Source organism: Larus michahellis, chromosome 23 (assembly GCF_964199755.1).
Source record: "Larus michahellis chromosome 23, bLarMic1.1, whole genome shotgun sequence".
Lineage (NCBI taxonomy): Eukaryota > Metazoa > Chordata > Aves > Charadriiformes > Laridae > Larus > Larus michahellis.
Window position 1 is genome coordinate 1,630,769 of NC_133918.1, and position 27,168 is coordinate 1,657,936.

General features: G+C 46.4%; 1 protein-coding gene across 1 annotated transcript; it reads left to right on the forward strand.

Annotated features, from left to right (window-relative positions):
• The first annotated feature begins 49 nt into the window (after positions 1-49).
• Positions 50-26,390, forward strand: LONP1 (lon peptidase 1, mitochondrial). The gene is made up of 18 exons (XM_074566084.1): positions 50-441; positions 2,577-2,665; positions 3,085-3,204; positions 5,783-6,011; positions 6,574-6,635; positions 7,227-7,356; positions 7,756-7,839; positions 9,512-9,732; positions 11,850-11,988; positions 14,086-14,264; positions 15,438-15,525; positions 16,988-17,110; positions 17,905-18,021; positions 18,311-18,451; positions 18,537-18,702; positions 22,813-23,021; positions 24,325-24,489; positions 26,006-26,390. The coding sequence occupies exons 1-18, from the start codon at positions 61-63 to the stop codon at positions 26,168-26,170; spliced, it is 2,808 nt and encodes a 935-aa protein (XP_074422185.1). The 5' UTR covers positions 50-60; the 3' UTR covers positions 26,171-26,390.
• Positions 26,391-27,168: the final 778 nt, after the last annotated feature.

Consider the following 27,168-nt stretch of genomic DNA (forward strand, 5'->3'; position numbering starts at 1 on the left):
GCTGCCGGCGCCTGCGCGCGGCAGCGGGGCGGAAGTGTGGCAGGGGCGCGCGCCGGCAGCATGGCGGCCGCCCGCTGCTTGCGGCTGTGCGGGCGCTGGCGGCCGGCGCTGCTGGGGCCCCCGCGGCGCCGCCTCTTGGCGGCCGCCTCGGCCGCGGCCCCTCCGGCCCCGCGGGGCTCCGCGCCGCCGGCCCGCGCCGCCTTCAGCACCGGCCCGCGGTGGCAGCAGCGGAGCGCCGGCGGCCTGGCGGGGGGCGACTCGCTGGAGGGCGGCGGCGGCGGCGGCGAGGAGGGAGGCGGCGGCGGCGGGGCGGACGCTGGCGGGGCCGGGCCGGTCATGACGGCGCTTACGCCGCTGATGGTCCCGGAGCATTTTCCCAACGTGCCGCTCATCGCCGTGACGCGCAACCCCGTCTTCCCGCGCTTCATCAAGATCATCGAGGTGAGGGGCCGCCGCGCCGGGCTCCGGGCTCGACCCCGCCGGCTCGGCCGGGCAGGCAGAGCGGGCCGGGGCTGCGGGCGGGGGATGGCTCCGGGCCGGTTTCGCAGCTGGTGGCTTTGCCTGGCCCGGAGCCGGGCCCGGGGCCGGGGCGTTCCGCGGGGCGGCCCGGCCGCCCTTGGCCAGGCGCGCAGGGCCGGAGCTCGTCTGCCGGCTCCCGGCCGTCCCGGCGGTGCTCATCCCCTCAGAGCCGTGCGCGCTTGGTCTTTACAGGTTTCTTTTAATTCTGGAGTGCTGGGGAGGGTAGCGACGTGTGAAACACTCTCCACACCTTCTTAGTGTTTATTTCTATCTAGCCTGGCCGTATTAGAATAGTGGTTTCTTTTTGGGGTAGTTACGGACTTTGGGTTTCATGGGTATTGCATCAGTCAGCAGCGCTTCTTCTAACGGGGAAGGTCAGTGATTCACGCAGACTCTTCCAGAGTTTGCTGTCTTCTCCGTGGTCTTTTTCTGAAGGTTAAACAAACGTGTCCTTGGTTTAGCTTCGTGGGCTTGTGTCAAAGCACCAAGAACAATATTTGTGAAGGCAGTAAACCGTGACCTGCGAGGAGAACGCATGAATTCAGTACAGAGCAACGCTGCTGTGGTGGGAGAGGGTGCTGAGAGGTGGGGATGGTAATTGCAAAATTTCAGAGTGTGATCTTTTCCACCCTGCACCTCTCTATATATTTTTAAGGCCGTAAATTTGATCTTCGACACGTGAGTTGAGCTCACAGGCCAGAAATACTTTTTCCTCCTGAAATATTTTGGAACAAGTACTCATATTTTTGCCCCTCGCTGGTATTTTGCCAGTCTGATTTTGGGCTAAGTGTAGCAAGGACTGAATCAATAGTTTCCTGTTCTTATAGTGTTATTTATCATAATGTTATTTCTACTGTAGTATTTTTTTCTGCATGTTCAAATCTAATATGTGCAACTTTTAGTGTCTTCCTAAGTGTGTTCGGGGAAGGAGGAGTATATATTATTATGGTAGGATGACAAGTAATGGCTTCAAACTGGAAGAGGGGAGACTGAGATGAGATGTGAGGCAGAAATTGTTTGCTGTGAGGGGGGTGAGCCCCTGGCCCAGGTTGCCCAGAGAAGCTGTGGCTGCCCCATCCCTGGAGGGGTTCAAGGCCAGGTTGGCCGGGGCTTGGAGCAGCCTGGGCTGGTGGGAGGTGTCCCTGCCCAGAGCAGGGGGGTGGAACTAGATCACCTTTAAGGTCCCTTCCAACCTAAAGCATTCTATGATCTTTAGGCACGCAATTATATGACACTTTTCTCTGTAAGTCATTAATTTCAATGCATAGATCAACAGTGTCTTACGTGAAGATAATCATTAAATGCTTTGTCTTATCCTGCAAATTCATTGTGCTGCCATTTAATACTTTATTTCCTGACAATGTGAAGTCTCTACAGTGAATATGGAATTATTAATTTTCTTCTTTCTGTTAAAATCTGTGACACTGGTAAACCTCATTTTGCTAGACACCGTGCAAAATTAAAATATGTGTGCCAAGATTAGAATACGCCAACAGTCCTGCTCATGCTGCGCTGTCAAGACTAGGCTGTTTATTGTCAAAAGCATTGAGCGATGCAGCTTATGTCCATCACTTTGAAAGAACCCTCAGTGGTCAGCAGTATGACTTCATACAACAGCAAAATTCATGAGGAGGTATTTTCTTGGTCATGGAGGCTTCAGCCTGCTGTCATAACAAATATAGTGGTGCTGGGAGAGCTGGCAGGGGCAGATGTGTGGCATCCGGAGAGCAGAGAGGAGTAAGAAAATTAAAGCAGGAAGAAATACTGGCTGGGACTCAAAGCAGGAGCTCAGTTGGGCTGGTGGGTGTAGGAGAAGAATTGAACAGAAGGGCCTTTGGAGAAGAGGATTTAAACTAGGGCAGGTGCGCAGAATTCAGGCAATTGATGGGGAAGATTGGACTAGCTCCCCAGTGGGAGTGGAGAGCTGGGACATACGGGTATGGAAGGGGAAGGGAACTTCGTAATTCAGTCATAGGGTTTCACCTTCAGCCTTACAAGCTGAGGGTGCAAAGCTTACAGAAAATCCACCTCTGACTTCATACCTGTTGTTGTCCTAGGTGAAAAATAAGAAGCTGGTTGAGCTGCTGAGGAGGAAGGTTCGTCTTGCCCAGCCTTATGCTGGTGTTTTCCTTAAAAAGGATGATAAGTAAGTTGTTTCTCTTGATCTCTTTACAAGTTTTAAAATAAACTATTTCCATGACTAGGCTGCATTTACACTAAAAGCTATGATTTGAAATTCCCTGTCTTGGATAGTATTACAGAAATTGTGTCTAGGCTTGGACCATCCTCTTACTATGACAGTTTTCATTGCCACTGCCAGCACTGCTAGGACCTTGTGTCTCGCTTTAGAAAAGGCTAGTATTACTTGGGTGGGAGGTGAACCATCCAGGTAGTTGGGTGGTTTGGAAAGGGGCTACGTGACGGTAACCGTGAGCTAAAGTGAAGTGTCTTTGCTCACGAGTCCAGTTTAAAGTTCTGCAAGAAGTGGTTGTTTCTTTCCTTTTTTAATCTTACCTGCTTTCTCAAGATTCTGAGTATCTACTCCAATTTTTTTTTCCTCAATAGCAATGAATCTGATGTGGTGGAGGATCTGAATGAAATCTACCAGATGGGAACTTTTGTGCAGATTCATGAAATGCAGGATCTTGGAGACAAGCTGCGTATGATAGTCATGGGACACCGAAGGTAATTACTTGTGTTTCCACTGCATCTCGCCGGACTTCTTTATAAACAGCTGTATCCCTTTATTGTTTCACCACGTATGTGCGTTTTCACGCACAACTCATGTATGGCAAGCTTTTGCGTTGTTACCACAACGTATCCTGATTGGGCTCTGGTGCTCCAGCCCCAGTGTTGTGAGTACTATTACAGATGCGACAGGTTAGCCCCGGAAAGGAAGAGCTGGTGCATGTCATTCTCATATAAACCGTAATGTGATGCAAGCAAGCATTCATTAAGCTGAAGTTTAGCAGTTTCTTTGACAAGTACGGCAAGGCTTAGTAATGGTGAAAGAAGTCTTCTGGAACTAATTCAAACCAGTATTTTTGCTTAAAAAAAAAAATGTGGTCCAGAACTATATTTATGACTTGTCTGCATAATCTTGTCCCAGAGCCAAATTGAAGAAAACAGGGTTATTGTTGGGAATATAGGTTTGGCTGTTTGTGCCAAGTCTTTTGAGCTAAGACAATATAAAGTTGTGGTTTTAAAAGCATCAAATAATGAATTTCCATTAACAGGGAAACTACAAGGACAGACACATGGCAGGGAAGACAGATTCAGGGTGGGTTTTGGTTTAAAGCATTGCTTTTTTCCTCCCACTCACTTTGCTTCAGTTGCGTTTGTTCAGGACAGCAAAGAATGGGCAGTACTTCCCAAAGCTGATTTTACATGAGTTTGCAAGTCGACTGCTTTCTGAATTAAGTCTTAGACATCTTGCTGCATTATCAAAGCACAATTCTGTTTGATTAGATTTTTGGAAATAGGCAGGTGTTGATTTTGGTTTACTTGGTATTGGAATATTTCCCTATAACTTGGAAGGTGTGGTGAATTGGTTTTTGTTTATTTGATTGAGACACAGAGCACTGGTCAGTCATGTCCTCAGGAGCCACACTGGGTATCAGATCTGAGGAGCATGCTGCGGTTACGGGGAAAAATAAAGAAAAGGAAACTCTTGTGTCAGCAGCCAAAGTAATGAAATGTGGTGTCCTGCAAGTGTGGGTCTTCTCAATTCTAAATCCCTCCCTTAACTCTCCCCATACACGTTCTAGCGTGCCTTCTGGGTCAGGCTGGCAGCTTCTGTAGTCAGTCCAGAGACATTTACATGCTGACTGGCCAGCTGGCTACTGCCAAACTCTTTTCCGGTTGCCCTGCGAGGGCACGTTCTTCTGCCCAGCAAACAATTTCCGCCACCAGCAACCCCACCCTCCAGAAAATGTTTTTGAACTTAATTGTCTGTGACTCTATTCTGTTGACAAGAGTGGCCAGAAGTTGCTAGCGGCAGACGGTCAGAGTAGTTGAGGAGGCCTTACTTTTTTGAAGGAGATCCCATGGAAGGTAAGACCTACACCCTGCACATAACGGCAGTTATCCCGGGAGCTGGGAGTCTGCTGCACCACAAGGTTTTTTGGACTCCATATTCACAGCGTAGTAAGGCAACTTTGTCAAAGGCTATTGCAGTTCCTGAGTGTTTGTCTAGACTCGTCTTTAGTGGGGAAACTTTATAAGCCAGCGGAGAGGGCAAGATTTTGATCCCTTTCTGGAGAACTGTAGGTTGTAATCTGTATTGAAAACATCTGCTGTCAGGTTGTATGCACAACAGCCAAAATTCAGAAAAGTTTAAAAACAATAACAGGGAAACTAATTTTTTGGAAGTTGATTATGCCATGTGATCTAGCCTGTCCCTTTTAGGGATTAATATTCAATTAATTGTTGTGGAGAATATTGTGGGGTTGATCTCTTTCAAAATCATAATGCAGGAAATCTCTTTGTGTAACAGACCAAAATTTCCAATGTGTGGGCATGGAATGACTTCAAGGTCCGTTATAGACATGATAGGTAGTATTTAGTATTACGGGAGATAATGCAAGAGATGTGTCTTAAAGCAGAGAGACTGATTGCTGAGAATCAGAAAACTGAGAAAGCAGAACATTATATTCAGAACTAAAGTGAAACGGTGAACTTGCTTTTCAGGAGAGGCGAGAAGAGGGTATGAATCCACATCAGAGTTGTTGGCTCAGGTACCCAGAGAAACTAGCGCCTGAGCAGGCGTACTGACAGGGATGCCTTATGAATTGTTCTGGTCATGGGCTGCAGCTTGTCACTAAGAAGTCGGACAGTCTGTGGTATTGACCTTTGTGTGCATGTTCACTGAAATTATTTTTCTTTTACTGATTAGAAATCTGGGTTTGTAGTTCTGCAACTGGTTTAAGCTAGCGCAGTGTATGATCTGTCATCTGCCCTTGGCCTCCTTCAGACACCAATAGGCTACTCCGTGGTCAGCTAACTTCTATAAGGCAACTCACTTATTGTAAATTTACTAAGTCCTATCAATAGCTGCCACTTGGTTATTACTGTTTTACTAAATCAAGCCTTATTTTGACAAAACGAAACAAAAGCTAAATCTTGTCAAAACACGTACAATCGGTCACCTTTGTCAAAGTTTGAAATTTAATTTATTCAAAATACAATTTAAACTCTCCTTTTCGTGCTGAAATCACATATAACAGAGGAGAATTGTTTGTAGCTGATTTCTTTTGGCTTTCAGGATTCGTATAAACAAGCAACTAGAGGTTGAGCCTGAGGAGCCTGAGAACAAACAGAAAGTTAGAAGGAAACAGAAGCGCTCTAAGAAAGAGGCTGAAGAGGAGCCTGGAGCAAAGGATCAAGCTGTGGAAGTGGTTCTAGATCCTGTAGCTGCTTCCTCACAGGAAGTTCTCATGGTAGAAGTAGAGAACGTGGTTCACGAAGATTTTCAGATCACAGAAGAGGTTAAAGTGAGTGAACTAATCACGCGAGCCTAGGCTTGTCCTGTAGAGTTGCCCCCATTTCCTTGCTTAGAAGGAAGAGTTCTAAAATCAGGGTCTAATTTCAGGCCTCAGAAATCAGTCCCTCCTTCTCAAAGTTGATGCATGAGAGGATTATATGAAAATAATGATTTTGCATTACAACAGCTCAATTCTTTAGAACTGATAGTTTCAAAAAGTTGCTGAATGAAGTGGTTGGGTTGTGCTTAAACCTGTGTAGTACCGGTTTGATAACCTGAGTCTTTGCTCCAGGATGACTCGAGTGGTCAACCTGCTCCTATCTTCTGGCCACGAACCAGTGAAGTTTTGTGCAGGAGGCCAGCCTATAGCCCTTCTTGCCTCGCCTTGTCTCCCAGGAGCATTAACTACCCCAGCACCGAGTACCATTCCAGGAGACCGTTGTAGATGGGTGGCCAGGGCCTGTGTTTCTGTGCTCCTGTGCTGGAGAGGTTGGGGAATGTCGTATTTCTACTGAGGCCTTGTCTGTCCTTTTCCAGTCTTTTTGTTGATTAAATCTTTGTTGTGTTTATAGGCGCTTACTGCAGAAATTGTCAAAACAATCCGGGACATCATTGCCTTGAACCCCTTGTACAGGTGTGTATTTCCCATGCTGCCCTGCTTCGGGAACAGTGTGTTCCCAAAATCTCAGCTGGACTACGCTGAGATTTTCCAATCCGCTTGTCCTTTTGCTGTAATGAGGAAGAGATATTTGTTAAATTGTCGCCTAGAATTTTGTTTTGGGGTGCAACCTTTATCATCCATTGCTGGAAACAGGAAGTTTTGAAAGCCTGATGTGAAACTTAGATATGAGGTAGGACGAAAAGTCCTGTGGCAAGCGACCTGGGTCTAAGTGAAGCTCACTACAAATAAATATCGTGGTCTGATCTATGTAATGTGAGCAGAGTCTTAGCGTACTAGCAGACAAATATTTTACGTAACTGTAAAGAGAGAATTTCATACATTTGGTTTTATTTATCGGTGATCATTCCTTTTTTCAAGCGATTTATGTGTTTGTTACTGAGTATTTGCTTAGTCCAGTTTTTTAAAAATGAGCTATTTTGCTGTGAAACTGGGCTGTGTTTCATTTCTTTACTCTGCCATAACAAGTAAATAACTCTATGAGGATACTCCGCTATGAATGTAAAAGTTCACCGTGCATTTTGGGTTTCATTACTATTTTCTCAGAGAGTCCGTACTTCAGATGATGCAGGCTGGACAACGTGTGGTAGATAACCCTATCTATCTGAGTGACATGGGTGCGGCACTCACAGGGGCAGAGTCACAGGAACTTCAAGACATCTTGGAAGAAACCAATGTAAGATGAAGCTTTTAACTAAAGCTGTGCTAACTGAATCAAAGTATGTCTGTTAGATGTCATGGTTTCTTTACCAGCCTCAGTACAGAGGGGACTTCGCTACTAGGTTTGATACTAGGTTGATATCAGTGACGAGGTTCCTGTTGAAGGAGATACAGTAAGTCATTAATAACTTGCCTTAAGGGAAAGACAGGATGCTCTACGTATTTGGTGGCAAATAACTGTAATTTGCGCATTGTTTGCATGTTCTAGAATTGCTACACGGGTCGTCTTGTTACATCTGCAGGTGATGGACAGTTCTCCTAGACAACCTGTTGGAGCTTTTTATTCTTCCTTTCTCACAGGGAGTTTCCAAGAGTTACGGTGTCTGAAAACTCAATATATGTCTATCTTTTCCAGATTCCCAAACGGCTTTACAAAGCCCTTTCCCTTCTAAAGAAGGAATATGAGCTGAGCAAACTTCAGCAGCGTCTTGGAAGGGAGGTAAGTTTTTCAAGTAACACATCCCTTGTATGTATTTATATCCTGTCCACCGCTGTGATTCTTAGCACAGCCAGTGAAGAATTTTAAAGCAAGACAATGGTACTACTCTAAAGGGAGGTTATCTTAGAGTTGAGATTTGGTATTCTTCTTCCATTGTAAATTCGATTTTTCATGCGCGTTGAAAAAGTAATGACATGAGGCTGTGGCATCTGCTATTAAAACACGTCCAAGTTGTAATTTTATGCAAGCAGGTAAATCCTAGTGGGCTGCAGTTTACCAAGCGTTTGTGTAAAAAATATGCAGCATAATAGTGTAAATAGCACATAATAGTGTAAATAGCACAATGTTATTTTAAAAGACGCTCTGCTAACCACCCTGAACTGACTATTGTAAGTTTTAATCAGAACACAGTAATGGCATCAAAATGGCAACTAAGTAGATGGAAGTACAAAGATTTGTGTGTACTGAGTCAAAAGTTCCTGGGTTTATTAACTGCCAATAATTGGGGATTTTAAAATTCATGTTAAGTGCAAAATGCTTTTGGACCAGGGTAGGAATTGTCGGAGACTTCTTAAAGAAATTGGACGCATGCAGTCCGTGGGACCAGATGGGGTGCATCCAGGAATGCCGACAGCCTTTATCAATGTCATTGCTTTGTTGTCTCAGTCATCTTTAAAATACTGTGGTGATTGGCCAGATTCCTGGTAAGTGAAAAAAGGTAAATGCCATGGCCATCTTCAGGAAAGAGAATCGAGGAGACTACAGACATGTCAGTCTGCCCATAGTCCCTGGGAAGATTATGGGGAAAATCCTCCTGGAAGCCCTGTACAGGCAAATGAAGGAGGACATGATTTGGAAGGGGCAGAAGCGATTTCGAAAAAGCAAACTGTGCCTCATCAACCTGATTGCCTTCTCTGATAAGAAGGCCTAGAGCACAAAGGGAGAACAATACCCTGACATTAGCAAGGCCTTTGTTGTGGTCAGCTGTAGTATTCTTAGGACCAAACTGGGATGTTACAGACTGGAAGGATGTAGTACAAGGTGGGTGAAAAAATTGGCTAGACTTCTGGGCAGAAAGGGTTGTGATCAACACTATAAAGTCTAACTGCAAATAACTACTAGTGGTGTCCCTCAGGGAGTCAGTAAGAACCTTCTGAAGTTCAGCCAAGAGAAATTAATAGTCACACACCTGGGTTGGAATAACCCTGTGCAAGAGAATAGGCTGGGTGCCCACTGGATAGAAAATAGCTTTCCAGAAGTGACCTTGAGGCCCTGATGTACAAGAAGCTGACCATAAATTAGCTGTCTGTCCTTGTGGGAAGGAAGACGGAATGCATACTGGGCTCTGTTTGCAGTTGTATAGACGCAAGGTTGAGAGAAGTGGTTATTCCCCTCTGGCACTAGGGAGGTCACATCTGGCTTATTCTGCCCAGCTTTTGGTCTCCCCAGCATCAACAAAACATTGAAGTACTGTATCATGGCCAGCAGAGGCCACCAAGATGTGGAGAGAGCTGGAGTATGTCATAGAGTCACTTTTTATATTAGAACATGCTGCAAATGATTCCAGGCAGTATTTTCAGTTGCTGAGGAGATCATAACTGAGAAGCATTTGCAAGCATTTGATGGGTTGTACCAGGAACAGAATAGTTACTGTGTTTGTTGCTGCATCCAGGTGGAGGAGAAGATCAAGCAAACACATCGCAAATATCTTCTCCAAGAGCAATTGAAGATCATTAAGAAAGAGCTAGGTCTGGAAAAAGAGGACAAGGATGCTATAGAAGAGAAATTCCGTGAGCGGCTAAAGGAGTTGGTCGTGCCAAAACATGTCATGGATGTGATAGACGAAGAGCTGAACAAGTTGGGCTTGCTGGATAATCACTCCTCAGAGTTCAAGTGAGTGCACGGCTGTGTCCTCTGCTGTCGGGGTTAGTTGGGAGAATGAGGGAAATCAAGGCAGTTCTGCAAAGCTCTTAAATATTAAGAGTTTCTTTTCTCTTTTTGTCAGAGCAGTTTTCCCTGAGCGTAGCACATGATCACATCCTAGCTATAGGATTGTTCTCCAGATCTCATGTGTTTTACTGTAATTTGCCTCTTTTGATCATTTTAGGTCTTCTTGTGCAGTCTAATGCTGTGGATAAGAACTGGGCAGTTCCTTACCCCTCATGAAATGGGCAGTGATTCCTTCGGCCCTTCATTTTGGCTCTTCTCTCTTGCACTTAGGTGTTTTAGGACAGAAATTTCATTTGGACGGGAAACATCTGGCTGATCATATACTAGGAGGAGGAGGGAGGAAGCTAGGAAAGACGCGCTGGGCTTCACAGCCGGTGCGGCACCTTTCCCTCACAGCAGTAGCAGTGGGAGCAAGTTTGCGAAGGAAGTACTTGGGAGAAAAAAGCCGAAGCTCTGTTGGTGTGGCGATTGCCGTAGAGTCAATCCTGGGACCAGCCAGTCATGCGCAGGCTGTGCTTCTCTGTGTTCATGACCACACACAATTTACTGTTTACTGCATCTTGCAGACCTCCCTGTGCATTTGAATCCTTAATCTGAGTGTACAGAGTTTAGAACAGACGAGTGCTGCTTTTACGCGCTTGTGGTCTCCTCAGTAGCAGTCTGTGTCCTGGTTTTGGCCGGATTGGCCAAGCAGAACAACAGATGGCCCTTCCCCCCATCTCTCCTCAGAGAGGAGAGGAAGAGATAAGGAGATTTAAGAGTGTAGAAAAAGAACTAAACTACTTTAATGAAAATAATAATAAATAAGAAAATAGTAAATAATAATAGAATAATAAAAATTAAAGAAAAAAAAAGTATACAATAGATACAAAACCGTATCCAGCTCCCAGGATGGCGATCACTTCACCAGCAGACACAGGGAAAGTCCCAGACTGGAGTCAGCGACGGACGGGAGCTGAATTCCGGAACTAGAGTCAGGAATGCTGGGATCGGGATCAAAGGCAGACGGACAGACAGGGTCCTCCTCAGACGTCGGCCATTGAAGAAAGAACGAGCCAGAGCCCCCTTGCCCCTTTGATCCCTCAGCTTTTACACCGAGCGTGGTGCAGATGGGATGGAATACCCTGATGGTCAGTTTGGGGTCCCCTGTCCTGTCTGCTCCTCCCTGCAGGTGGGACCCCTCTGCGCTTCTCCGCTTCCGACCCTCTAACGGGGCAAACGGCGAAGTTCGCTGCCCTTGGTTGGTACAGCAATAAGTATAAGCAAGAGCCTCTGTGCGCACCGTTCCTTGGTACAATCAGGTCTTACCCCTCTGCGAGTGAACAGTTTCTGAACAAGATGCTGTTAATTTCAGACGTTAGTCAGTTAGAAGAGGCCCAGCTAAAAAGTAAAATTACAAATCAGAAAAATTGGTTCTGTTTTACCTCAAATCAGGACAGTCTGTTTAAATTATCTCTACCATTAGCTTCTGCACTAACATCCTTATCTCCCAGTCTTAAACCTTTCTCTGATGTGCTGTACATCCAGCTGTTTTTCCTTGCTTCTGAGCCAGGAATCTTTCTTCTTTACATTGTCTTGGCCCACTGGGGAAACAGAGAAAATTGGTTTCGTGACCAATTTGCGGATTTGTTTTGAGTTTCATGACCTAATCCAAACAGCTGACAGTAGTGCAGAGCTTACAAACAATCTGGCTCGTCTTCGGACAGGCGTCAGCCCTGCACCAAAAAAATCTTACAGGGAATTTGTGTGCAGAAGTCCAGGTTCTTTGCATGGTGTGTTGGACATTCTTTGTCTCAGGAAAGCAAAAGCTATGAAAAAAACTTTGATTTTTTTTTTGGGGGGGAGGTGGGGGGAGGCGCAGCGGGGGGAGGAGGGACAAGGGAATGAAGACCACAACGAAAGGTTAGCAATGACTGCCCAGATAATGATGTTCTTTTCGTAGTCTCCCTTCCATAAGTAGTTTATATGCCGTTTGTTCTGGATGAGGATGTTTTGGAAGGCAGTGGAGGATGGCATGAGCTGGTTGTTTCAAATCGCTCTCATTTGTGTGTTTCTGTCAGCGTTACACGGAACTACTTGGACTGGCTGACATCCATCCCGTGGGGTAAGTGTAGCGAGGAGAACCTGGAGCTGACCAGAGCCCGAGCAGTTCTGGAGGAGGATCATTATGGAATGGATGACGTCAAGAAGCGAATTCTGGTAAGGCAGGAATAGGCAGTGTGTCCCATTTCACACTTGGCTTAGCATCAGGCATTTTGGTTGTCTTTCATATTGCAGCTCTCCATTGAATTTGTGTTAATTCATGGATCAAACAGAAAGCTGAATCAAAGAACAGAATGTTCTGGTGATCAGCTAATGTGTTTAATTACTCCTGGCAAGGAATGTCTTATTCTGATTTTGAGCAGCAATATACTGTTTTACTACCTAATGCTGAGCAAATGAATAAGTGTCCAAGGGAAGCAATCTCTGGGTTTTAATGAATTTATTCAGAGAATATTAAAATGGTTCTGCTTGACTGGCAAAGTTACTGCTTTTCTAAAATGCACTGAACCTCTACTCATACCTCTAAAATTAAGAGGGGGGAGGTTAGCTAGGGTGCATGCTTGCCTCACAACCTTTACCTATCCCCAGAGTCGCGTTGGATGCTGAAGGGTTTAGTCTGTGCAGTACAGCCCTCGTATAAACAGACAGGGTAGTTTTCAGTGTTGCCTTGTTCCACAACTTCTGTCACTTTTGCCTGAGGATGTCCCGCCTGTGCTTGCTGTGGTTAGGGAAGCTGTTTTAGGTAAGAGTAGATACTTGCAACAGGTTGCAACAACTTCAACAGCTCGCTGTGGGAACTGCCGTCCTTTCCAGGGGACAAGAATAGGCTCCTCCTTGTAGCCACCCAGCGCATTCAAGCAGTGAACGACAATCCTAGTGCTGGCAGGATTTGTATCGTACCGGGCAAGTTCATGAAAGTGCCCAGTGGAGGCGAGACAGGTGCAGTTATTGACTTTGCAGTAACAACTCATGGTGAGAGCTTAGCAGATTTTGGTGAAGCTGTTGAGTGTAGCTGGCCTTCACCTTGGCCATTTCCTTCCCAAGAGTGTAGTAAGGCAGTTTCTCTTACTGTTCCCACGTCCTTAATATAGCAGAGCTTTGTGTTACCTTGGGGACAGCACTGATGGCGTTTGGCCACCTCAGTAATTGTTGTGCACAGAAACTCTATAGGCATCTCCTAAGCTAACGGTACGATGTTGTTACATATAATGAATAGTAAATTCTTAGACATCCTGGGATTTTGCATTTATTAAATTGCTTTTTTTTTTTTTCCCCAGTATCTTCTAGAAAAAGATAAAGGTTGTGAAGTTTCTCCTCGCTGACAACCAAAGGGGGTTCTTTCCCTAGTAGTCCCCAAGACTTGTGACTAAATCTCACTGTCTGATTTATTATTTTGAATGATTTATGGTAAGCCTGTTGTTGCACACTTGCAAGCAGATAACCCCTTTTGAGTATTAGTCTCTCAACGTTGCTTGTCAGCACCATTCACGCTAACTAGGCACAGCCTGAATACAAAAATAGATTGCGTTGCATCGTACAGGTCTGTGGCTTTGACTATTGATGTGATTAATTCCACGCAGAGGAGGTTCCCCGGTTGTAGCAATGCAAGCGAGGTTGGTTATTTCAAGGTACTGAGAAATACCTACGCGAACTTGAGCCTTAATTAGATTGGTGCTATTGTCCTTGTATAGTATTGCTGTGGGGTTCAGTGCTGTCGATGAAAGAGTTTAGGGCTCATGTTGCTAAATAACTGACCTGTAACAGGGCAGCCTCACCTCTCTGCCCACTTGCACAGTGATTTCTCCACCGTAAGTCTATGAGCAGTTGAGACTTCAGTTCTGAAATGTGATTTCCGTAACTGCTGATTGCTGTTTGAGGGTTTCCTAGCATAGGAGTATGAAAAGATGCAAGTTTAACTTGGCGAATAAGTAGTGGTACAGTAGGAGATGCTCACATGTAGCTTGAGAGACTCAGGTGAGAAGAACTAGAAGTCTGTCTTCCCACTCCAAAACAGCGGAGGGAGATGAGTACGGAGCACAAAACCCAGGGACAACCACGTGTGTAAATAACCAGAGGGAAGAGGCGAACCAGTATTTTTACTTAGCTTCTCCGCTTTGCCCTCCCCAGCTCCTTTGGGGAGCAGTTTTGTGTATGATGCTCGTTTTGTAATCGCTGCTCAACCTAGTAACAAATACATTTTGGTGTTGCTGCAGTTGCCCTCTGTTCGCTACTGATCCTTCATCTGTTCTGCAGGAATTCATAGCAGTCAGCCAGCTGCGAGGATCCACCCAGGGGAAAATCCTGTGTTTTTATGGCCCCCCTGGGGTTGGCAAAACCAGCATTGCCCGCTCCATTGCCAGAGCCCTAAACAGAGAGTACTTCCGCTTCAGTGTTGGAGGGATGACTGATGTAGCAGAAATTAAAGGACACAGGTTAGTGTAACTCCAGCAGTTTCCAGCAATTTTTACTAATGTTGTCAAAATAGGAACCTAACTGAAGTTGGACAAAGTGTGTAGCTTTCATCTGTGTTCCGCCAACCGTTGCTGACAGGCGTTGGCATATAGGAAGAGGTGAGAAAGATAGCAAAGGGCAGAGTTAGGAACATAATCATAGTTGTATCTCTAAGTGCAGTTGCTCCCTGCTTCTTGTATATGCTCATGGGAGATCTTTGAAAAGCTGTGTGAGGTACCCAAAAGCATTGGACTGATGCCAAATGCCAGTTCATGTGTGTCTATAAATGCCAGCACTAGACAACGGTGACAGCTTGAACAGAGTCATTCACGTGTTCAGGTGTGATTGAGAATTGGTTTACAAATAATCAGGAGATAGGTGCTGCATGAGGAAAACTTGGGAACAAGAGTATTTATGGGGAGAAGAAGACGACATAAATACAAAAATCAGTAAATCCAGCCCTGCCACGGATTTATGTTCCTTCCAAGTACACCCGAAAACAAAACTAGCAGTGTTTTCAAACTAGGAGGAGTAGCTGATCTGCAGCATGAATTGAGCCTCCAAGGTTCTGCCCTATATGATACGGAATTGGAGAGAAATACTTCATATACTTTTCAGGATGTTCTCTGCTCTGAGCCTCTTGGCATTCACTCTGTTACCCTCTTGCTCTGCTTCTGCATGTTCCTGGATGCCAGTTCCCTCTAGCAGAAAGATCAAGTTTTGCTATTAGCAGTTTGTCCCTTCAGTGTATTTTTTGATTTACACCGATCTTCCTTTTTTGTCCCTACCAAGCAAGGGAATGAAACGTTCCCTTTTCTGATGTTTCTTTACCCAAAACCCAAGAAGTCGCTATTCAAACAGCTCTGTTCTCAGCCTTACCTCTTCGCTTCCCTCTGATTTAAAAGTGGTTAAAACTAGGGATAAAAACTGCAGTCCGGGAGTATTCTGCCAAAATTCATGTCCGATCTCTACTAGAAACAGACCAGATGGGTCTTGGTGCTGAGTGGGGTGATGCAGAATGCTTTTGATAGACGTAGGAGAAATAGAGACTTGTTTCCCAGCAGGATACACCTGCTCCATCAGCTGCGTGCTATGTTGCGTGATGTGTGCTGTCCTTCACAATGAGTCCCTAAATACAGTCTCTGGTAAAACAGGAGGACATATGTTGGAGCAATGCCAGGAAAAATCATCCAGTGTCTGAAGAAGACCAAGACAGAGAATCCACTGATACTGATTGATGAGGTGATGTATCTGGTCTTTCTTCTAGTTTTTCCTCTTGAAAGCATGTATCAATTCTTGACCCCAAAAGGAAAGGTGAAGTAGTAACTCTCCTAAAAATCCCAGGGTTTTTTATTTAAATGAAGCTGGGGTCTCAAGTTCTTTGGGTGACAGTGATACCTTAGACCCTTTGTTTTTTCTTCCTGTAATAGACTTCAACTTTAATATTTCAGTTGTGCCCTTCTCATTAAACTGCAGCGATTTGGATTGCAAGGATCCTGGATCCGTTATCTTTGCAAGGATAATGGAGCTGGCTGGATATTCAGAAGCTTCAGTAGGTCTGGTGTTCCCTACCTAGGTGTGGGTACATCATTGTGCACAAAAACGGTGTTGTCCGTGTGATAACTAGAAAGAGTCGCTCACTTAGCGGGTCTAAAGCAAGACTAAAAGGAATAAGATGCTTACAGTCAATTTGTGGTCTGGTTGAGAATAAATGAGACAGGGCCGCCGGCCTGCTGCTTTGTGGAAAAGCAAAAGCGACAGGATATAATAGCAGGTGTTCAGAATAGACTAAAGGTCCCTCTAGCCTCCTTGTGTGCCGTGCCTCGTAAATGCCAACAGCGGATGCCTTTGGAATGCTATGAGGGACCAAGAAACTGGGTAATGATTTGCAGTGTAGTGTAACCAATGAGTAGATTGATTTGAAAGGTAATGAAACCTGTAGGTCATGGCACTTCAGCGGTGTTGGTGAGGAGCCTTGCCTCAGCCATAGTAGGAAATTGCATTACGTCCATCTAGGTAGTGCTACTCTTTAGGGAGAAAAAGCAGTGGAGAGCAGCCCTGTTGTGACCTCCTCTTCTGCGGACGTGAACAGTGCTGAAAGAGACAACAGTCTTGGATGTGGTCCTGGACAGCCAGCTCTAGGTGGCCCTGCTTGGGCAGTGGGGTTGGACAAGATGACCTCGAGAAGGCCCTACCAGGCTCAATTGGTCTATGATGCTGTGAAAGCAGCAAAGGTCACTAGCTGGGCTGTGATGACTGGCTGTGTATAGGCACTTCGCACCTTGGTCAGAGTAAGGAGAGTGTCTTAGCTTACATATTAGGGAAATGATACAAGCTAGCACCCTGCAGTCCTCCCACTGTGGAGTAAGTATTCTGGTCTGTGAGTATAGCTTAGCTTAGCTTAAGGTGTAGTAGCTCGTTGCTCCGTGATAACTCACTTGCTTTTGATTGTATGCACATTCCCCGAGACTTCACGTTGCTTTTCTACAACACTGCTAAAGTCCTGTGTCTTGGCAGGCGTGTCCTGTGTTCACGCAGTAATAGAGTGGGGACTTGAGTGAATGCACAGGAAACTGATAGACTGGTAGTGGCTGTTTATGAGTAAACCCATGAAGATTTTCAGGTGGAGCCTTTAAAGACTCTTTGTCTGAGAATTTATTGTGGTGAGAGACTTCTTAGAGCACTTAAATTTTTTCTCCCATAGGTAGATAAAATAGGAAGAGGATATCAAGGGGATCCATCCTCAGCCCTGCTAGAGCTGTTGGACCCAGAACAGAACTCCAACTTCTTGGATCATTACCTTGATGTTCCTGTGGATTTATCAAAGGTATTTCTCTCTTCTGCAGAGGTTGTAGAGCTGGAACGTATGAATGCGTATCAATGCAGAGACTTCCTGTCCATGAAAAGATGCTGACATTTCAGTCAGTTGGAAAGTCTGACAGATGGGATTGAGTCATGAGTGGTGTAGGGCTCTCTCTGCAGGAGCTGCCTGTAACCAAGGTGTCTGTATATACTTAAGATAACGCGATCACCAAAGTGTCTGTGTGTACTTAAGACACGATCACCGGTGTATTTGCTATAGCTGTAACTCTGCAGAGCTAGGAACACAAAGATGCATGGTCTCAGCTAGAAAATGCAGTTTTTCTTCTATGTAATGATTGACAGACTTCCAGTGAAGTGAGGTGGCCTCATACTGCTGTCACGCTTTTGAAATTGGTTGTCTTTGCACACAGTTGCACTTTTGTGCATCTTGCATTAATTGCAGAATCGATGGATTAGAAATCTGTATACATAATTGGTCACTTCTGTGCTAACTTCATAGAAGGTAGGAATAACTTAAACTGAGATCTAGATCTCCCTAGGCAAACAGTTTCCTGGTCCATATCGGACCATTCCAACTTCCCAGTTTTGTGCTGTGTGTATTTCTAAACATCTGTTTTGGAACATCCTACTACGTAGTTCTAAAATCCAAAACTTTTCCTGTAATAAAAACTAGATTTCACAGAGACGCTGATCTTGCTCCAGCCCTTCAGGCAGAGAAGTAGAGAACTGAGGAACTATTGCTTGGGGTAGGGCAGCAGGCTAATGAAAATGCTTAATAGGATGGTGTAATATTTCTAGGTGCTTTTTATTTGTACTGCCAATGTGACGGAAACCATTCCAGAGCCGCTGCGGGATAGAATGGAAGTGATCAATGTATCAGGATATGTAGCAGAAGAGAAACTTGCAATTGCAGAGGTAAGAGAAACCACTGATGCGCTATGAACTACATCTGATAAAATGTTTTTGGCAGATTCAGGCTTATATATTTACAGTCAACTGTGTCCAAAAAAAAATTAAGCACGTGGCATTTTTGGACAGAGTTCCACTGATTTGAAAACCCAGTTAAAGTAACTCCAGTGTTCCACAGGCTGTGGACTCCAGGAGATGGCATAGAGCTAATCGCAGAATGAAGTTGAGTGAGTTGGAACCACCAGGCTTTTGTCACAAATACTAACAGAAGGATGTGGGGGATGGTTTCTTTCAGAGGTACTTGGTCCCTCAAGCACGAGTTCTGTGTGGTTTGGATGAAAACAAAGCCAAAATCACATCGGATGTCCTGACTGTTCTCATCAAGCAGTACTGCAGAGAGAGTGGGGTGAGGAATCTGCAGAAACAAGTAGAAAAGGTGAGGGAAAGTTGTGTGTAACCATGACCACTGTGCTTGAGCCTTCTCAGCTTTTTCTACAGAAACAAATTACTGTCTCACTCAGGTATTGAGGAAATCTGCGTATAAAATTGTGAGTGGAGAAGCAGAGATGGTCCAAGTAACACCTGAAAACCTGCAGGACTTTGTAGGAAAGCCCATCTTCACTGTGGATCGCATGTATGAAACCACTCCTCCAGGAGTGGTGATGGGTCTGGCCTGGACAGCTATGGGTGAGACAAAATGCCTTTGTGTTAACGTCTACATTTCCATATAACTTTTAAAAATTGAATGTGATGGTAGGGAAAATTCAGTTTGACTGAGTCCAGTGAAGTTTACTGGCACTAGTAAAATTAACTTCGGTGGCCTTTTAGATCCTGACTACTTCTTCCCTGAAGAAGGGACCCTTTCTTATTCCCTTACCCAGACTCATTTTAGCTTCAGGCCAGCATGTTTTCTCTTTATGCTCTGTGTCTCATATGAACCATATACATTAGGAACAGCAATGATTAAAATCAGACAGGATCACAGACTTGCAGGGGCTGGAAGGGACCTCTGGAGATCATCCAGTCCAACCCTCCTGCCAGAGCAGGGTCACCCAGAGCAGGTGGCACAGGAACGCCTCCAGGCGGGGTTGGAATGTCTCCAGAGACAGACTCCCCCACCTCTCTGGGCAGCCTGTGCCAGGGCTCTGCCACCCTCACGGGAAAGAAGTTCCTCCTCGTGTTGAGGTGGAACTTCCCATGGTCAAGTTTGTGCCCGTTACCCCTTGTCCTGTCCCCGGGCACCACTGAGAAGGGCGTGGCCCCATCCTCCTGACACCCCCCCTTTCAGTATTTATAAGCGTTGATAAGATCCCCCCTCAGCCGTCTTTTTTCCAGACTGAAGAGACCCCAATCCCTCAGCCTTTCTCCATCAGAGAGGTGTTCCAGCCCCCTCAGCATCTTGGCAGCCCTTTGCTGTCCCCTCTCCAGCAGTTCCCTGTCCTTCTGGAACCGGGGAGCCCAGAACTGGACCCAGCACTCCAGGTGCGGCCTCCCCAGGGCAGAGCAGAGGGGGAGGATGACCTCCCTCCACCTGCTGGCCACGCTCTTCTTGATGCCCCCCAGGATGCCGTTGGCCTTCTTGGCCACAAGGGCCCATCGCTGCCTCATGGTCATCCTGTTGTCCCCCAGGACTCCCAGGTCTCTTTCCACAGAGCTGCTCTCCAGTGGGTCAGCCCCAACCTGTCCTGGGGCAGGGGGTTATTCCTCCCCAGGTGCAGCACCCTACACTTGCCCTTGTTGAACTCCATGAGGTTCCTTTCTGCCCAGCTCTCCAGCCTGTCCAGGTCTCACTGGATGGTGGCACAGCCTTCTGGTTTGTATCATCAGCGAACTTGCTGAGGGTGCACTCTGTCCCTTCATCCAGGTCATTGATGAATGTATTGAACAGGACTGGACCCAGTACTGACCCCTGGGGAACACCACTTGTCACTGACCCCCAACTAGACTCTGGGCCCCTAATCACGACCCTCTGAGCTCTGTCTTTCAACCAGTTTTCAATCCACCCCACTGTCCGTTCATCTAACCCACACTTCCTCGGCTTCCCTATGAGGATGTTGTGGGAGACGGTGTCGAAAGCCTTGCTGAAGTCAAGGTGGACAACATCCACTGCCCTTCCCTCATCTATCCATCCAGTCATGCCATCATAGAAGGCTATCAGATTAGTCAGACATGATTTCCCCTTGGTAAATCCGTGTTGACTACTTCCGATAGCTTTCCTTTCCTCCACATGCTTTGAGATGATGCCCAGAACAAGCTGTTGCATCCTCTTTCCAGGGACGGAGGTGAGGCTGACCAGCCTGTCTTGGGTCTTCTTTCTTGCCCTTTTTGAAGACTGGAGTGACATTGGCTTTCCTCCAGTCCTCAGGCACCTCACCTGTTCTCCAGGACCTTTCAAAGATGATGGAGAGAGGCCCAGCAGTTACTTTCACTAGCACTCTCAGGTGCATCCCACCAGGACCCATGGACTTGCGGATATCCAGTTTACTTAATTTATCTCTAACTTTGTCCTCCTCAACCAAGGGGAAGTCCTCCTTCATCCAGACTTTCCCTGTTACCTCCAAAGTCTGGGACTCCTGAGGGCAGGCCTGAGCAGTAAAGACCAAAGCAAAGAAGGCATTCAGTAACTCTGCCTTCTCCGTGTTCTCTGTCACCATGGCTCCTGTCTCATTCAACAGTGGGCCCACATTTTCTCTAGTTTTCCTTTTGCCTCTGATATCTGTGAAGAAACCCATCCTGTTGACCTTGACATCCCTTGCCAGGTTGAATTCTAAGGAGGCCTTGGCTTTCCTCGCTTCATCCCTGCATACTCTGACAGCATTCTTGTAACCTTCCCAAGTGGTCAGTCCCTTCTTCCACGTGCTGTAAACTTCCTTCTTCCACTTGAGCTTTTTCAGAAGCTCCCTGCTCAACCATGCAGGTCTCCTGCTTCCGTTGCCTGATTTCTTGCTCTTAGGGATGCACCGATCCTGAGCTTGGAGAAAGTGGTATTTGAATCCCAGCCAGCTCTCTTGAGCCCCGCTACCGTCCAGAGCCCTAGCCCACGGGATCTCCAAGCAGTTTCTTAAAGAGGTCAAAGTTAGCCCTCCTGTAGTCCAACATTGCAATCCTACTTGTTTTGTGCGTACTACCCATGATCCTGAACTCTCTGTTCTCGTCATCACTACAGCCAGGCTGCCCCCAACCTTCATGTCCTCCACCAATTCGTCCCTCTTTGTCAGTACTAGGTCCAGTAGTACACCTCTCCTTGTTGGCTCCTGCACCACCTGGGTCAAAACGTTGTCATCGATACACTGGAGGAGCCTGCTGGACTGTGCATGCCTGGCTGTGTGGCCTTCCCAGCAGGTATCAGGGTGATTGAAGTCTCCCCCATGAGGACCAAGGCCTGTGATTTCGAGGCTACCTTCAGCTGTCTGTAGAAAGCCTCATCAGCTTCCCCACCCTGATCAGGTGGCCTGTAATAAACACCCACAACAGTGTCCCTCATATTTGTCTGCCCCTTAATCCTTACTCACAAGCTCTCAACTCTCTCTTCATCCTCCCCCAGGGAGAGCTCAAAACATTCCAGTTGCTCTCTCACATAAAGAGCAACTCCACCACCTCGCCTCGCTGGCCTGTCTTTCCTGAAAAGGACGTAGCCATCCATGACAGCATTCCAGTCACGTGCGCTGTCCCACCACGTCTCAGTAACTGCAATGAGATCGTGGCCCTGCGACCGCGCACACATCTCCAGCTCTTCCTGTTTGTTCCCCATGCTGCGTGCGTTGGTGTGTAAGCATTTCAGAGAGGGAGTCGTGTGCGTAGTTTTCACCCTCGAGGTGCGGTATGCCTTCTGGTTCTCAAAAATACTGGCACGCTCCCCCACAAGTGCTGAGCTACTACACCCAGGCACCTCACTGGCAAGCCCAGTTGCATCTCCACCCCCTTCGAATCTAGTTTAAAGCTCTCTCAATGAGCCCTGATAAGTCTTGTCCTAGAACCCTTTTCCTAGAACCCTTTTCCCCCTGCAAGGTAAGCTATTTCCACCCATTACCAGCAGGCCTGGTGTCTTGTAAATCAAGCTGTGGTCAAAGAACCCAAAGTCCTGGGTTCTGAAAAGCACAAGCCTTTTCAGAGAGGACAAAACCTTAGCTGCTTCCTTAAAAGCAGGAGGTGCCACTCTGACTTCGGGCACAGCCGAGGCACGCTGTGTCTCCTCGATGACATTGCAACACCAACTTGGCTTTCAATGTCAAGGGCGGATACGGGTATTCTGGCACTGTTGGGTGGGTGCATTGGCTAATTACCGCTCGTTGGATTACTCCCCTATTAATTGGGCGCTTATGTGCACCACAGGATGGAAATGCAGCACACAGCAAAGGAGGCGACCCCTGTATGCTCTACCTTGCGTAGTTGAGAAGTAGTTAAGAGAGAAATGATAAGTGAGGGTAAATAGGTGCTGGAAAGCTGAACTGGTCAGAAGTGTGTTATGGTATGAGCTCATCTTACTTTTTGGCTATGAAGAACTTGAAACTGTTAGAATTATTGATTATTTCCACTAAGTAGGGGTTGCATCCGCATTGGTGGAGCGTGAAGTCCAGAGAAGCAATGAATGGAGACTGTTGGTGCAGTGCTGTTGAGATTTCCAGCCTTCCTGAAGGAATTTGAAGAGCAGGTTTCAACTGCCCTTTACCCAAGAGCTAATTTCTCATCAGAGAGCCCCAGTTCCAAATTCTTGATATTGCTTCTGCCTCACCCAAACCTCCTGGTTTGATTTTCCTTTAACTTTTCTCAGGATGTTGTTTTTCTTTTCTTTCTTAGGAGGTTCCACTCTGTTTGTTGAAACATCCTTGAGGCGACCCAAAGACGCGGAGAACAAGGATGGGTCCCTTGAAGTAACAGGGCAACTGGGAGATGTAATGAAAGAGAGTGCCAAAATAGCTTACACGTTTGCAAGAGCCTTTCTTATGCAGAAGGACCCCAACAATGACTTTCTCATGTCTTCCCATATCCACTTGCACGTGCCAGAGGTAAACTGATGCAGAATTCACAGAGCATGCATAGCAGCTAGGCTGGTTTGCTCCCCTAGACGTGAAGCTGGAAAGCACTTTGTTTGTCCATACGTGGTGCAGAATGCCCTCTTTTAGCAGTAAAACCTAAAAAAGATTATTTTCTTCAGGGTCCTGTGAAAGCATTCTTATGAGTTATGTTTCCATTCCTTTCTGCAGCAAGCATGTGGTGAGAATACAGGGGCTTGCATAACGCTCCAAGGAATCCTGGGCTTTCGTTGTAGCTATTGGCCCTGTCGTGCCACAGCATGGAGAAACCATGGCATAGAGATAAGTGATTTGGCTAAAATCTTGTATGCAGCTACAAGGAAACCCAAGTTTAGGTGCCTGTGTTACCAGGCCTTCATAAAGGCTTCAGGTCGTTTACAGATAATTGAAAATACTAGTCTTGGTCTCCGTGCCATGGTTCCTAGTCCGTACAACGGCAGTGATTGCGTTTTGACCGTGTTTGGAACTGAAAATAGATGCGCACGATGCTCAGTGGGGCTTGTGTGCTGTGTAAAAGGCCTTGGGCAGGTTCTTTACTGAAGACAAAGTTTGTACCATCACTGTGCCCAGGCTTTGCTTCTGAACTGTTGTGTGCTTTAACCTAGTCCACAGTCTCCTTGTTGCAGCTGCCCTGGGTCTGTGGAGGTAATTCCCTGCTATCTGTGTGTTGGTTTCCTGGAGGGTCAGGAAACAGCAGACGCTATCTCTGCCTCTGCTCCCTCTCAAACATTAATTTCTTCTGCTCTTACCTCAAAGACACGTTTGATCTCAGATAAATGCAGACTGTCACCAGTTTAGGCCTGGACTTTGTTGGGCTTTCTAAACTGAATGATCTTTTCTGTCTCGAATGGTTTTCAGTATTGTCCTCCGCTATTTTGTGGCTCTTGGTGCTCTCTTCCCTTGCAGTGCTGACCTCTGTTACTTCTTCCCATGGTTGGCTTAGGCCAACAAAAAGCTTCAAAGCGTTCATGCTGGTTTTTTTGCTCACACTGCGTGTTCAAAGTCCTACGCCTGATGAATATTGTGGTGGCATCAGGCCTGAAACCAAAGTGCAGGCTCATGAATTATTCCTTATGCATCGGATGAGGACTGACATCCTTGTTAATAGAGCGGCCAATTCCAATATCAGGATTCCGTCAGCGACGCTTTCACGAAAACCTTTGTGAGACCCCCAGAAACTGGGGCCGTGTTAAAACAGCAATGGCAAAGGTATTGTCAGGCTTTGCTACTCTTTGCATGAGCTAAAGGCAGGGGCTTGTGCTTTGTTTTTAAACAGGGAGCGACACCGAAGGACGGACCAAGTGCGGGGTGTACTATAGTAACAGCTTTGCTGTCGCTGGCCATGAATTGCCCGGTGAGGCAGAACGTGGCCATGACCGGAGAGGTGTCATTAACTGGAAAAATTCTTCCTGTTGGTGGAATCAAGGAGAAGACCATTGCGGTAAGAGCTCTCATCTTGTCCCTGTGCGTCATCCGTGGGAGAGAGCCCTGGACTCAGCTCAGTGGTGACTGGGACAGCCGGAGTGATTGCTGCGGTGGTGGGAGAGGCAGGGATTCAGTAGATGCTGTGGAGACGCCTGCTGGGGGAACACGAGGATCTTGCCTGCGCCTCTGGCCGTCAGGAAGGAGACGGGACCCCAGGCTCTCTGCCCGGGGCATCTGTGTTGATCTGGTTACCAGACTGATGGAATTAAGGGTGGAAGGGATCATCTGGCTGTTAAAGCTGTCTTCTGTGTCACAGACCGGTACGGTGCAATAATCTGTGCTGGCCTGAACTGCCTGTTCAAGGAGGGCATCCAGGGTAGACTTGGCGGTATCCGTAAGGTATCATTCTTGACATGAAGGCTCTGTTCCAGCTTGAATTTGTCTGACTTAAATTTTCATACAGATATCCCCATGTTTTTCTGTTTTAGATGGAAGGAACTTACTTTTAGTGTCTTGCGCTTTCCCCTGTGAACTTTCTTTGTGCATCATAATCAAGTTACTTAATCCTCTTTTTTTTGTTGGTTTTTTTTTGGTTTTCGTAAGCTATATAGACTGAGTTCTCTGAAGCGCTCTTGCAGGCACTGGATTTATAGTGGTGCTTGCTTGTTTTGGTTTCGGCCCTTTGCCATTTTCAGAATATTTTTCTAAGCATTGAATCTCTCTCCATACTTTTCATCTGCACAGCTCCTGCCTCCACCAGCCTTGCATCACACACGTTTTTCTGTCAGGAAGGGGATTAGCTCTTTCAGTAGCCCATTGAGCTGGGTCTTCACATGTGTTCTGTCCCCAGATCTCTCTGGGCTAAAGCCTTCTGCAGTGTGATTCCTTTTCCCCGTGCGGCTTTAAAATGGGTAGTTTTGCAGTTTGTTTTGTAGTAGTCGGTACAGAAGGACTAGCATGGGATAGGGATGTCTGTGGCACTGGTGACTGGCTGCACTTGCAGGAGTGTGAGTGGCCACACAAGGGTAAGTGCAGGATCACCCACAAACCTGCCAGTGCGGAGTGGGCTCCACTTGCTGTGCTCCTTCCGATGCAGATGTCCCTATCAGAAGGTTCTGTGGGTCTTGCATATTGATGTGGTGGGTTGGTCTGATAAGCCGTTTCTAATTCTTCCTTCGATCGTAGGGTTCATCCTCACCCAAGTTGGAAAAGAGTTTCAAAACTCTGTAAAGGAGTATGAATTGGTTTAAACAATCCCCTGATGTGCTGACGTAGCCCTACTAAAATACCTCCCCCTTCAGCTGTCCCTGCAGCTGAGGAGGTGGGACTGGAGAGGGTTTGGGGGAGTTTTAGAACACGATCCATCCTTAGCGGCACCTCCTGTAATGCCCTTGCCACTCTCCAAAGAACAGAGTAAAGCCAGATCGTGCTCCTAAATTAACTGTTCTTGCTTTCTAAAATGGGAGTGTGTTTCTAGTGGGTTGATGGATTTCTAGGACTCAACAGACTGCATAACTTTCTTTTCCCCACAGGCAAAGAGGGCAGGTGTCACCTGCATCATTCTGCCATCAGAGAACAAAAAGGATTATTACGACCTTGCTGGATTCATTACAGAAGGACTAGAAGTGCACTTCGTTGAGCACTACAAGGAGGTATTTGATATAGCATTTTCAAAGCTGGATTCCGCTGGAGGATGACGTTCACCAGCCTGATGGCTGGGACGTGGCCTGTCCCTTCACGTTCAGCCCCTGCCCAGACATGGGTGACCTGGGGGCAATCCTGAAGTGGGATATGGAGCTATTGCTGCTGCGCAGCTGCTGAAATGAATTATGGCTTTGGTAGAATAAAGTATTTCTCACTCTTTAATATTGAATTATGATCCACATTAAGTATTTCCAATAAAATTGTGGCATTTTACCCAAGGAATATGCATGTTATCACCCGCAGTAGAGTTAGTCTAGTGTCTTAGAATTAAATTTTCAGTTATTTTACTGTAATTCTAAGTACCTGCTTAGGGGAACACTAACGCTACAAAGAGAGCTGAGGCTATGCTTCACATACGTAGTGTTCCTGATGTAGATGAGTAGCTCTCAGAAACCTCTCCCTGTCTCGGCCTGGGCTAGGCTGAGGGGAAGCTGTAATACTCTTCAAGGACAGCTGGGGAGAGGAAGTGTGTTCAGGTGGGGGGGCCACAGTCCTCCTCCAGGCTTGAATCACAGGTCAGCACCAGCCTTAAGAAAAGAGCAAACCTGGAGAGCCACATGGTCAGTGTCACTCCACCACTGTCTCTGTTATGAATGGAATGAAATGTCTTAGCATGACTGTTGTATGTCAGTAAACCCAGGCTTGGGCCAGAGGACTTGAGTACTTCATCTTACAGCAGATGCTAGAAAAACAATTTAAACGGGAGGTTACATGAAGTTTAGCTGAAATGTATTTCTGCGCAGGAAGAACAGCACTTGTCCTGTCTCACAGCACAGTAGTCCCTAGTGGAGAATAAAGAATCATCCCACTGAAGTTCAGGAAGCTCTTACTGACTGCAGTTCTCTCACGATCTGATAGCACACTGCACAAAGTAGGACACGAATGGAGGGTACAAGGGGAAGTGTGTGAGCAAGAAAAGCTGCACAAGGTTGAAGTGCCATGGGGAAGGAGTGCAGAGTTGTTTGTTATTATTTTCAACAGCAATTTTTAT